General features: G+C 35.0%; 2 protein-coding genes across 2 annotated transcripts in view; one reads left to right on the top strand and one right to left on the bottom strand.

Annotated features, from left to right (window-relative positions):
- The window catches only part of LOC106879189 (uncharacterized), a 38,942-nt gene extending 30,765 nt beyond the window's left edge, over positions 1 to 8,177 (top strand). The window contains exons 11-16 of the mRNA XM_089356899.1: positions 2,211 to 2,288; positions 3,358 to 3,408; positions 4,037 to 4,186; positions 5,464 to 5,523; positions 6,593 to 6,691; positions 7,607 to 8,177. Coding sequence (XP_089213025.1) covers positions 2,211 to 2,288; positions 3,358 to 3,408; positions 4,037 to 4,186; positions 5,464 to 5,523; positions 6,593 to 6,691; positions 7,607 to 7,955 — 787 coding nt within the window. The 3' untranslated portion in view covers positions 7,956 to 8,177. The remainder of the gene's footprint in view (positions 1 to 2,210; positions 2,289 to 3,357; positions 3,409 to 4,036; positions 4,187 to 5,463; positions 5,524 to 6,592; positions 6,692 to 7,606) is intronic.
- Positions 8,178 to 8,823: 646 nt separating this feature from the next.
- Positions 8,824 to 13,480, bottom strand: part of LOC106879195 (calcium and integrin-binding protein 1) — a 9,887-nt gene continuing 5,230 nt past the window's right edge. Inside the window, exons 4-7 of the mRNA XM_014928656.3 lie at positions 13,324 to 13,471; positions 13,062 to 13,195; positions 11,786 to 11,874; positions 8,824 to 10,598 (exon numbers count right to left, since the gene is read on the bottom strand). Coding sequence (XP_014784142.1) covers positions 10,577 to 10,598; positions 11,786 to 11,874; positions 13,062 to 13,195; positions 13,324 to 13,471 — 393 coding nt within the window. The 3' untranslated portion in view covers positions 8,824 to 10,576. The remainder of the gene's footprint in view (positions 10,599 to 11,785; positions 11,875 to 13,061; positions 13,196 to 13,323; positions 13,472 to 13,480) is intronic.

Below are 13,480 nucleotides of genomic sequence, written 5' to 3'. Positions count from 1 at the left end.
ATTTAAATGTTATTTTGCTTACTGGCATAAGAAGATAAGAAGGCTTGGCATTTTTTTCTCCTAACATTGCAAGCTTTGAATCTATACCAATGGTTCCTAGTTTGAATCTAGTCTGTAATCTTCATCATTATCATCATACATTTATATTCCATGGGGACCTGGGTTGATCATGTATATATATATATATATATATATTTATATTGAGTCATCCCATAAATAATGCAGGTTTTTTATACTTTTATTTTTCAAAATTAAGATATAAAGTTCTTTTTTAATTTAAAATGTACTCTTCTTCATTTTCTACAATGCTCTTCCATCTATCTGGTGTACTTGCAAAGCCCCTTTTCCAAAATTCACTTTCCTGTGACTAAAAATACTCCTCCGGTACTGTTCTGACCTTGTCTGTAGAATTCATAATTTTTCCCTCCAACTACGGAATAAATGATAATCAGATGGGGCAATGTCCAGCGAATATGGTGGGTGGGGCATCATTTCCCATTCAAACTGCCCCAGCGTTTGTAATGTTATCTTCATTGTATGTGGCCGAGCATGTCCTGATGGAAGAGCACCTTTCGTCTTGAAATCAAAGATGGTCATTTCAGATGGCTCACAGGTATTGAGGAATGGTTGAACTCTGCTAGTTCAACAGTTACAATGGGATTTTGCTCCACCAGGGTTTGCAAGACATCCTTATTGAGTTCTACAGATCTTCCAAGACGAGGCATGTCTTCTAGGCTGTAGTTTCTGGCTTGGAATTTCTGGAACTACCACTGACACCAGCTTATGCTTATTGTCCGATCCCTGTATACTGCATTAATATTCCTTGCACTTGTTGCCTTTATTGAACTAATAAAGGAAAATTGCTCGACTTATCTCTAAAAGGTTTCTCAATCCCTTTGTAATTTCCCAAGCTTGGTCAGATTCATGTGTCCAGACAATGATTTTTACACTTCAAATTAATGATAATTAGTGTCATACAGATTAAAGAAAATTTAATGACTAATTGCAGGCTAGTTACAGGCTAATGTAGTTGACAATGAAAACAAAACAAAATTATCATCTACGCTTCACTTAATTTAGCGTTATTTTTACAAATTTTACCTACAAGTAAGATTTATTTATTGAAGCATTTCATTACACAAGCTTGAGATAAAAATAGTCACTAGAATCTGAACTTCAGTAGGCTTTAATTCAAGGTAACGATAACTTGAATACATTGTTTGTAAACATGAAGTATTGAGTGTTGTCATTTTAGCTCATCATGAAAACAACCTTCCAGAATCAACTTCATTTATATCAATCAAATAGATGTTCATTTTTGTGCTACATTTTCATCAACCATTTTCTTCATATTCAAAATGATATGAAAAATATCTTATGTAACTAACCCAAATTGATATTATTTGCATATGCAGTTAACCAATCAATGTTTCATAGATTCGATGCTTAAATGCTTCAGTGTTTTGAAAAGTTATTCATTAAACTGAACTATACCAATATCTGATATGCAATTAAGCAAAATCACTTGTACAAGCTATGAAACTAATGCTCGTATACATGTTTTGTTTGTTTTTTTCCATTGCTCTTCAGATTTAAACAATTGCATGCTTTTTCCCCGTACTGTTTCACTGTAAAACATCCTGTTTATGTTATCTAGAATGAGATAAGAGTTTTTGACCAGAATGTAATATTGAAACCTATTAATCATAAGCCATGAGCCTAATACTCAGAAAATGTATGGAAGCCAAGGAGGTGGTTTCCATACCTTTTCCTGTTTCTTTTGAGATGAATCATTTCTTCTAAAATATACAAAAATTGATTCACAAAACCAAAATTAAGTAATTAGCTGCTTTTGTGGTAGCTTCTCTAAGGCTTTGTTTCATATTTAACCTCTATACTTGAGTTCAAGTCTTGCTACAGTTAACTTTGCCTTCCAGGGATGAATAAAATAAGGTACCAGTCAAGTGGTGTTGTAGATAAAATTGAGTTCCATTTCTCTCATAGATGTGACTTTTTGCTTATATAATGAATAGATGTGTAACCACCTTATAACTGCTATATTTTATGATATAGAATGGATTAATAGGTATTCAGTAAGATTGTTGGAAGTTCTCTTGATTCGTGTGGATCTCATCAGAATGATCTCTTATGCTTTAACTTGTATTTTTTTAATTTCTTAAATTTGTGAAACTTTTTCTCTTTTTAAATAGGACACGTCATCCCCGATCTCGCTCTAGAGGGAGAAAATCCAGAAGTCCACATCGCAAAAGATCAAGATCTAGAACAAGGTATGTTAAGTATAAAAACCATTTTAGATTGCCATCTCAGTTAGTCTTAGAATTTCACCCAGGTGTATGTCAGTGAGGCAAGTATTAAATTAAAATAGCTATCTGTATATCATACTTAATATATATACACCATTGGCAGGTCACTCACTGTGGTATTTGTTCTGAGATAACATCTCTTATAGATGTGCTATTCTAATAAATATTGGAGGGAGATGGAAATTCATCCCTGGACAAGAATTTGTCTCCCCTAATAAAGAAAGCAGTGAATGATGTTACAAAGGAAAATCCGGATCTATTTTAAAACGGGGGCCACATTTTTCATTAATGTTTTACGTAGTGTTTTTGGTATGGAAAGACTTTCAAACTTCGTATACTTATCTATTTTGTGTTATAGAACAGAAAAATATTTTTGTATTCGAATTTATTTCTTATTTCGATAATTTCTTATTTCGATAATTTCAACCAATCACTGACAAGTATTCAGTTGTTTATATTTACTCCCTTTGGCTGATTAAGCGGTGTAAAGCGTATTTAATCTCCATACCTTCGTTTTATTTGCTTTAACCCTAACCCTAACGTTAGGGTTAATTGTTTCAGAATCGTTTGTTTATGTAGTCGGCACTTAATGTATATCGGCTGAATAGACGTCAGTGATTGGTTGAAATTACAGAAATACGACAACTTTAACATGGAATAACTTATGGATTTCTTTTTTTTTTAAGAAGACTAAGAGAAAAAGATGTTTTATACGACACATTCTACCAGTGTTCCAAGTTTCAAAGTGTTTCGTTAATGAAAAATGTGGCCCCCGTTTTAAAAAAGATCCGAAAATCCAATATACACAATTGAAGCACAAACTTCAGAATAATGCTCATTTTATGATAAGTTTTTCACACGTGATGTTTTAGCCTTCTTTAAGTTTTAGTTGAATAGGTGAATTATTCACTTGTGTTAGCTGGTTTAGCATCTTTTTCTATTAATAATATTCATCATTTCACAAATAAAAATTATAAAAATGTAGGTTACTTTAATTTATATCTATTTTAAGTTAAATATACTCTTTTAACAGACGTACTCCTCCCAAAGCATACAGTGCCAGGCGTTCTCGGACTCCACCTCGGTATGTCTTTATTTTTTTTCATTATTTTATAATCACATTTTTCACTAAGTCATTATAAAACATTTCTCTTAACACAGATATTTATCAGTCATTCTGTTGTACATAATAAATGCAAACCATTCTAACATTCAGACACAGGGACCCTAACAGGTGCTACTACTTCAGGTCAGAGTAGACCTAGGAATAATAGTGGCTAAGAGGTAGTTCTATACTCCTCAAAACCCTGGGACTCTTGTACCAGGGCCCTATTACTGGAAGCAGGTTGAAGTCAGACCCTGAACAACATATATGAAGCCATGGCTGAGTGATTAAGAGGTTCACTTTGCAACTGTAAGGTCTTGGGTTTGATCCCACAGCATGGCATCATGGGGAAAGGGCTTTTAGCATAGGTTTGTGAGTGAAATTGAGTTAGCAGAAACTGTGTAGAAGCCCATCAGATAGTGAAAGGTTCAGTCATGTCACACACTGTCATCCTTATTTTGCCAGGGAATTATATTAAGAGTGTGCCCAACTAGAATAATAGGAGGCTTATAAGTTGAAATTAATGGAACAGTCCACCATATGTGTGTGTGTATGTGTTTATATATAAGGCTATGAAGTTATTCTGTTATTAACCTCCTGATTTCAGACCAATAAAGCGTCGGTCTCGTAGCCGAAGTCGACAAAAGTCACCAGTGAAAAAGAAATACATCAGCCCATCTCCTCCTAAACTTACAAGGGAATGTTCCCTTCCCCTGAAGGATGATGACAAGGACTCCTCTCCAGAAAGAAAATCAAGGTAGATTTTGTACTTACCTCTTCTTTCTTTCCAAACTCTGTTAAGCACCGTAGAAAAACACTATTAAAGTGAAATCTAAAAGTATTAATCCATCCGGTTTTTTTTTTTTCTGCCCACTATTCTTGTCATTGGGGAGAGTCCTCTGATGCCTCCCCCATAGAGTCCTATCAGAAGCAACTATCATTAGACTTTCCAGCTGGATTCCCAAGCATAACCAACTGAGATTGGATGATGATATCTGACCTTCTCACTCTTGGTCTGCCCCTAGGTCTCCTACCAGTTGGCTGGACTTGTAGAATCAATCTTGTGATTCTGCCACATTCTAATCACGTCTGTAGTACCCATGCTGTGACCTGTCAGTGTTGAGAAGTAGCAGTTTGACTTGGAGATCCTCCCTGATCTCTGAGCTATGCTCCCTATCGTGTAACATCAATTCAGTGATCCTTTGCAGGAAACCCATTTTGGCTTCTTGTATTTGTGATTGTACTCTTTTGGTCATCATCACCACACATTCATAACCATACTTTTTTTCAATATAACACTGTTGTCTTAATTTTTGTTTTCCAAGAGTATGATATTTCCGAGTATGCACCATCATTTATTGGCATATATTTCTTCTGCTTGTCATGATTCTTCATACTTCAAGACTTCTATTATCATCATCATGACTTTCATTTGTCATCTGGCACAGAAAGCAAAAAAAAAAAACAAAAAACAACCTACAAATATGTTTTTGTTGTGCTTGTCATATTTTTACAGCCTTCCTTTAGCCAACCATTAATAAAATAAAGTTCACTTTGCAATCATGTGGTTTCAAGTTCAATCCCACTGCATGGTACCATGGGCAAGTGTCTTTTACTACTGCCCCAGACTGAGCAAAGCTTTGTGAGCTGATTTGGTAAATGGAAACTGGAAGAAACCCATTGTCACCTTGTCTTGACATTTCTGGCTAATTGTAAACAAATGTTACTATCATAAATGGTGTCTTTCACTTACAATCTTCTATGAAAACATGTCCAACCAGTGTGTTGTTCTTGTTCAAAAAACTAAGGAATATATTGCCTTGTTTGGAAACAGGTGAAATTTGGCAACAGAAGGAGCATCCAGCCATAGAAAATTTGTGTCAGTGAAATTTCAACACACATCATTTAAGAACCCATATTTTAATCTCCTTCTTTCAAGAATATAACTGTCACTATCACCATTCAACTCCCATACAACACTATTCATACCACAATTATTATTTATTTATATATCTATTTTTTTTATGTCAACAGCTCTCATGAAAAGAGGAGTCGTAGTAGAACACCAAGCAAAAAATCTCGAAGATCTCACAGGTTAGTATGTATACAAAACAATAAATAATACTGTCCTTTGAGTTGCTCAACTTTGCTTTTGTTTATTTGTAATAGTTTCTAGGTTTGACTTGTGTACAATATATGAACCAATTCTTTTTTTCTTTTGTATGTGCAGTTTCCTGCTCTCCTATTTGTAAGTCCTCTTTCATTTGCTATATCATGGAAGATTTTAAAATATTATCTTGTTTTTCTTGTACAGCCAAAACAGATATTGTTTTAGATTGTTACCACATTCTAACTTACCTGTTTTAGAGATAGAGGTGGGATAGGGCTCCCTTTGATCTAAAGTTAGGTTAGAAGGTGAATTAGTAAAGACATTGGTTGTTATAGGTATAAAATGTATTCACAATAATTCTAGCATTGACTTAACATTAATAAAGAGATACAGTTGTAAAGTTTTCACAATTTAAATTTAAGAAATGTATGAACTAAAATATTTGATTATTAATCCAAAGGTTAATGAGATCACACTCTGCTATGAAGCAACAGTTATTGATCTCAGTTCACTGAGATGTAAAAGACACCATTCTTAACGTATGGTTAAGTGATTAGCGTCAGGAAAGGCATCAAGCTGTAAAAATATTTGTTCCATTGATGCTAAAAATATCAAGAAATTCAGTTATGAATAATTTTAACATCTTTTGCTTATCACTTAACTCATTAGCATTTAAGCTGTCCGTATCTGGCACAGATATTCCTCTTGTTTTACATTCAAACTGGCCAGATCCAATCTTTTGTACTTATCCTACAATATATATGCCATCAAAATCTCAAAGCTATGAGATAATGCATGATTAATTTAAAACAGTGTGAATAAATAAAAATAACATTTGACAGTAATCTGAATGCTAAAGGGTAAAACTTATTATATCATAGGTTTCCTTAATAATAATTTAATTCAATTTATCGATGGGAATAATTAGTTTTTCTTTGAAATCCTTTATTTCTTTAGGAAGTTACCTTTTTTTTTAATGTTCCAAACAATAGCATTTTAGTGTTTATTTTTTTTTATGTAAATATGTATGTCGTATGTTTTTTGTTGTTGCAGTCGCAACCGACCTAATCGCAACCCTAGACGCCGGTCTACCAGTCCTCCTCGTAATCGACGCTCACGTTCACGTAGTGGTTCCAGACATAAATCATCAAGGTATTTTGGACAATTATTCATTGTTTTGGAAAATGCTTACTAATCCCTACAAAAATACTTAAGTACAAACTTAAGCTGTTGTTTAATAAATCATAAATGTTTCCAACTTTGATTTGCTTCAGAAAAATCTATAGTATATAATGTTTTAAGTTTTCAAAATGTTTTAAATTATATATTATATTTATGTGCCAGTGGAGTGTAAAAAGCACTATGCGAACGTGGTTGATGCCTGTGCCCACTAAATGGTTCCTGTGCCAGTGCCTCCTAACTGGCTCCCATGCCAGTGGCACATAAAAAGCAACATCCGAACGTGGTCGATGCCAGTGTCCCCTGACTGGCTTCCATGCTGATGGCATGTAAAAAGCACCCACTACCCTCTTGGAGTGGTTGGTGTTAGGAAGGGCATCTGTAGAAACCATGCCAGATCGGATTGGAGCAGCCTACTGACTTGCCAGTCCTCAGTCCAACCCATTGTCAGCATGGAAAGCAGACGTTAAACAATGATGATAATCCACACGTGTATATAATGTACAAAACTTTCTTGTTAATGTATTGCAATTCAGTATCATCATCATTTAATGTCCGTATTCCATGCTAGCATGGGTGGGACCTAGAAAATTAATCCTCTCAGACTTGGAGCCCCCGTGTCTAACTTCACCCTCCACTTGGGCTCCTGAGCAAAAACATTAATAGTTGTATACACAGCTTAAGAATAACAATTGTGGGCAAACTAATGGACAGAACCAGCTTCATCTTTTTTGGTGTGTTGCTTTTTACCATTTTACTGGGAATTCAACAGAAATGACATTTAACCTATTCCCACTATAGCAGGAATATGCTGTGACTGGGTTAAATTTTGTTAATGTGTTGTAATTAATCAAAATGAATTAAAACTATTGTTTGTTTGTGTTGCAGGAGTAAGAAAAAGAAAGAACCGAGAGAAAGGAGCAGAGAGAGAAGTCGTGAAAAAGAGGGTAAGAGTAAGAAAAAACACAAGGAACACCGTAGTGACAAGGAAGAGAAATCCTCCATAAAGACTGACAGCACTCGTGTCACTCGTGACTATGATGAAGAGGAAAAGGGCTATGTGAGTGGGGAGGGCAAGGCTGAAAAGGTGTATACTGTTGCCAATGCTCCCACAGTTACTGAACCTACAATCATAGAAGGTAGCCCTGAACGTGAGAGTGTTGTACCATCTAGTATAGGAGACCAGTTAGCTTCAGATGTAAACCTTCAACAAATGGACATGGACATGAGTGACTAGTAGGGCATACAAATAAGAACTGTTAACTGCATTTTCTCATCTGTAAAATTTTTAATCTTGTAATACTGACATACATATAGAATACTTTTGTTTCCTGTAATTTTTCTTTCATACACATCTTTCATGAAGAATTTCTTATCAAGTTGGACTCTTTTACAAAACATCACAAACATTTACACACACATACTCAAAAGTAAAAATATAATCATTGATAAAAAAAAATTTTGATCTCTTGCTTTCTTTTTTTAATCCTTTCAGTTTCTTTAATCTTAGATAATAATTTTCAAGACCAATAATCTGATATTTAGAATGTTTATGTACAACACAGTGCATTAAGATTTGGTTTCTGACTGTCGTCAGAATGTTATAATTTTGGTCATGTGGTTATAAAGATCCCTTTGCAGTCACATGGTTTCAGGTTCAGTCCCACTGTACAGTACTTTGGGCAATTGTCTTCTGCTATAGTCCTGGGTTAAGCATTGCCTTGTGACTGAATTTGGTAGACAGAAACTATGTGGAAGCCTGCCATAGATGTATGTTTTGTGTTTGTCACCCAACAATTACTTGATAACCAGTATTGCTTTGTTTATGTCTCTGTAACTTAGCACTTCAGCAAAAGAAACTGATAGAATAAGTACCAAACTTGAAAAATAAGTACTGAGATTGATTTATTTGACAAACCTCTTCAAAGTGGTTCTCCAGCATAGCCGCAGTCCTATGACCAAAGGAATTTCAGTCATGACCTCACAACTGCAGAGAGGCTTCCTTGTTGGTTCATTGTAATAAATTTGATAAATGATCCCTTTTGAAGATGTGACAAAGATTCGGCTGTTTTGGAATTTTAACATCATATTGATTCAAATATCAGTTAAAAAGTAATAAATAGAATTTTATTTGTAATCACTGTTATCACATTTGATTGATAGATTAATTAAGTGGTGAGGTTATATTTGCAATCAGATAATAAAATAGAATTTTACTTGCAGTCACTGGTACCACATTTGGTAAACAGGTATTAAAATAGAATATTTACAATTACAGATCTCACATTTGACTGATCAACAGAAACAAACAACAACGGTGTACAAACGACACATTAGGCCCATCGTGGGCTATGCCAGTCCTATCAGGACACTAATTTTTCAACAAACTACAATCAGCTCAAAGGATACAAAAATAACAAAAAACCCCTACACTACACTGATTGTACACAGACCACATAACTGCTACTCCTGTCGGTTATGATGACAAGTGTGCCTGTTAATCCAATCAGTGGGACACAGCCTGCATGTGAAATTAACGTGTAAGTAGCCGAGTACTTCACAAACACGTGACACACGGTATGACATGGCTGGCCCTCTGAATTACAGCTGAGTGGACTGGGGCAATGTGAAATAAAGCATCTTATTCAAGGACACAATGTGCCAGCAGCAATCGAACTCAAAACCTTACAATCATAAGCCCAATACCCTAACCACTAAGCTCTGTCTTCACAGACCACCTAATACTGAAACAAAAATAGTGAAAATGAAAGATCGCCTAGACATACAAGGAGCCTGGTTTGTTGCCTTAGAAAACTTCAGCTTACATGGTCCCTATTATGAGTATGAAACATTTTGGAACTGCTTATCTGGCAAAACTGATTCAATGCTGACTTATTTGACATCAGCCATTTTGTGTCTCCCCTTCATTCTCTGTTGGATTGTGTGGCACTTTGGGAATGTTTCTTCTTTATATTTATGAAGAGAGGGGAAAGTGTTTGTCAATCATGTATTTGTACCAGTGTCTAAACAGGTTGAATGTCCAGTCAGCCATGCTATATGCTATATCGTCAGCATCCCAGTTGTTTCCTATCCTATCATTACATGAAATCATACCTCAGAGCACAACCTAAAAACTTCTCTCCTGCTCGCTTCAGGAAAGCGTAAGAAACACACACAAATAGCTGCAACATCAATAATTTCGCTGGCCACAAACACTGTGCTGGGATGTACAACAAGAAGTACAGAAGACTGGCATCTGTCACCTCTGTTGAGGCTACCGTCAGAATCTAGAGATGTATAAAAATAGAATGGACAATAGAGGGAGCAGTTTGGTCTTCAATGAGGTGAAAAGATAGCGCTGTGGATTGCACCTGCATGCCATAAGACTGCTCAATCGGGACTACACAACAACAACATACATCAACAAATTTTGGCTTTTTTTTCACGTCAATTCTGCCACAATCACCATATATTATTGCTTACTTGTAATAATGTCCTTCAGTTGTATAAAATCCTGAGAGTTTGTTTGAGCTTTCAATTTTGTTGTTTTCTTCCCATAAGTATTTGAAGTTGATGTCTCGGTCTTCGATTCAGTAGCAGCAGTGTTAGTGTTGGATAAAATGCTGTCAATTTAGTTATGGGTCTTTTTGTAAGTTCGAATTCCACCAAGGCCAACTTTATCTTCCATTTTTTCCAGGGTCAGTAAAATGAAGTACCAGTCAAGTGCAAGGATTGATTTTAGTCCCTTAATCTTTCCTACCAAATTTGTAAGCTTGTACCAATGTTAGTAGAAACAATAATAAAAAGAAACATCTAGATAAAAGAAAATGAAATACTGCATTCCAGATGATTTCCGTCTTAAAGATGAATGATAAATGAACTGAAACAAAGCAAAAAAAAAAAAGAAAATCTTTAGAATATTGATTAAAATTCAAATAATATTTAACTTCATATTTCAGCAAGGAAACAAATCACAAATGCAAGCATGACTTTCTCTGGGGCAAATATCTGGTAGAGCCTTAACCTAAATGTTAGTCTCTGGCTTCACAGAACAATTTTGTTTAAAAGTCACAAAAATATTCAACTATAAGTTCTTGGGGGGGGGGGGGGGGTCTAACTAAAAGATTACAATATTAGTTTTGAAAAATGGCCTGCTTTAATCATAATGTTCATTTTCAATTTAAGTTAATCCTTGTATGGGTCTCAGAGTGAATAGTTAACTTTTTGTTTCTGCTGTGTGTAGAAAGAGGTAATTCTTTGAAAGTAGATTAACCAGTTATAGCTACCCTAATGGATGGAATGAGACAATTTGGCACAGCTTATCAGACCTTCAGCTTGTTTCTACTAGAGATAGACACTAAAATTAATTAATTGAACACAACTGACAGACATTTTCCTTCTCTTTGTACAAATGCAGAGTAATATGTTCATACACATAGAATGAAAGAAACATGAAAACATTTGAAGTCAACTAAATTAGTAATTCCTGAGACCTACTGAATAAAGTAGCCTATCAAGAAATGAAATGTCTACAGTTGATTTGAACCCCTAACCCACAAATTTAGTTAAAAATCTTATCCACTTTGCTCTTTACTCCTCACAAAAGATAAATTTCAAGTGCCAAGTATGTGATTGCTCTTTAAAATTGATTTGAGCAGGGTTTCAAAGCATAAATTAATCATAAGGGACTTGAAAATTATATTATAAATTGCATCACATTCTGTGATTTGCAGACCGTTTTGCTCCCTTTACCAATTAAACTTATATCTGGCACAAATATTCTGCTTTATGTTCAAACTAGCCAGATCTAACCTCTCATGCATACCCAACAATGTCATTCCAAAAGTAAACAATTATATAGATATCTTGAAGCTACAAGATAATGTGTGATTAATATCAATTGAATGAAGGCCTTGAAAATAACACAAAAATTACTTAGGATTTCACTACTATCAGAGAAGGTAGACATTATGGCTGAAAAATTTTTTTAAATAATTGAATGAGAGATTTAAGTATTTTACTGAAATAATATGCAAATTCATACATGCTTTAAAAAATATTGTTTACCTTAGAAAATCTGGAGCTTTATCAATGATGTGACAAAATTCAGAGAAGCTAAGTACATTATCACGATCTAGATCACCAACTTTCATGATCTATAAGAAACACAAAATTATATGAATAATCATCGTCATTTAATATCCATTTTTTCGTGCTTGTATGGGCTGGAGGTTGAGACTGATTTTCAGAGGCCAGATGTATTTCCTGTCAACAACCTTCATCTGTTTCCAAGCAAGGTTAACATTTCCCCGTGACCAGGTATGTTCGCATAGAATATTGGAAATGAACAACACTCATTTACAACTCTCATGCAATGTCAAGATAAAAAGACACAAACACATATGTCTGTTGTCCATGCTGGCATGGGTCGGATGGTTTGACTGGCGCTGGTAAGCTGGAAGGCTGCACCAGTCTCCACTCTGATTTGGCATGGTTTTCTATGGCTGGAGGCCCTTCCTAACACTGCTTTTACATGCCACTGGCACAGGTGCCATTTGGCTGACACTAGTATCTGCCACAACTGCAATTTTGCTTGGCTTGATGGGTCTTCTTCTCAAAAATGACATAATGCCAAAGGTCTTGGTCATTGCCTCCGTGAGGCCCAAGGCTCGAAAAGAACTCAGCCTCTTTGCCTGTATAAACATATATATATATATATATATATATATATATATATATATATATACACACACACAATGGGCTTCTTTCAGTTTCAACCTAGCAAGTCCACTTGCAAGGTTTTGATCAACTCTGGGCTATGGTAAAAGACACTTGCTGAAAGTGCCACACAGTGCAACTGAACCTGAAACCATGTGGTTGGGAAGCAAACTTTTTACCACACAGCTATGCCAGCATCTAAGCATACATTTAATTTAATGCCTGTTTTTCTATGCTAGCAGGGGTTGGATGGGAACATATCTTAGGCAAGATTTTACAGTTAGATACTTTTCCTGTCATCAACCTACTTTACATATAAGGAAGGTTTTTTTTAAATTTTTATTTTAATCCTTCAGGTCTTTGAAAGTGTAGTGATCTTCATAATGTTGACAAAGCAGGTCATCATCATTTTCCAGTTCACTCAAGTGAAACCATAGGATGTCAGCATTCACACACATAACAGGTTTCCTACAGTTTCCATCTTCCAAATTCACTCACAAGATATTAAGTCAGCCCAGTAGAAGACATTTGTCAAGGTGTCGCACACTGGGACTGAACCTGAAACCATGTGGTTGGAATGCAAACTTCTTAACCGCATAGTCATGATAGCAGCTGATTAACTTACTTCTTGAACTACTTTCCGTTTTTCTTCTATTGACAGCAAATATTCGTTCCCTTCATCCATATTCTTACCAACTGTTAGTCTATCCAGAACTTCAAAAAGGTCACGTTCAGAAATTCTTTCATCGTTATCAAGATCTGAAAATGACAAATTGAATGTACCTATTGTAGCATTTTGTATGTCATTATACTTCATAAATAAAACAATTTACATAATTTTTTTTTTAATGTTTGTTGAAAATTATTAAAAGTAAATTATAACATACCATAGATATTAAATGCATAATGAGCCTTCAAATCTTTGGGTGCATTGTCACTGAAGACAGACATCATATGTAGGAAGTCTTCAAAATTCATATGCTCATCATCACTTGAGGAAAAAACTGAACAAATACGATCACGGAAAGGATTCATCTGAAAAGT

The sequence above is a fragment of the Octopus bimaculoides genome, chromosome 8 (assembly GCF_046866305.1).
Source record: "Octopus bimaculoides isolate indiv1 chromosome 8, ASM4686630v1, whole genome shotgun sequence".
NCBI lineage: Eukaryota > Metazoa > Mollusca > Cephalopoda > Octopoda > Octopodidae > Octopus > Octopus bimaculoides.
The sequence above is the reverse complement of the archived record's forward strand: the minus strand, read 5'-3'. Positions and strand labels throughout refer to the sequence as shown.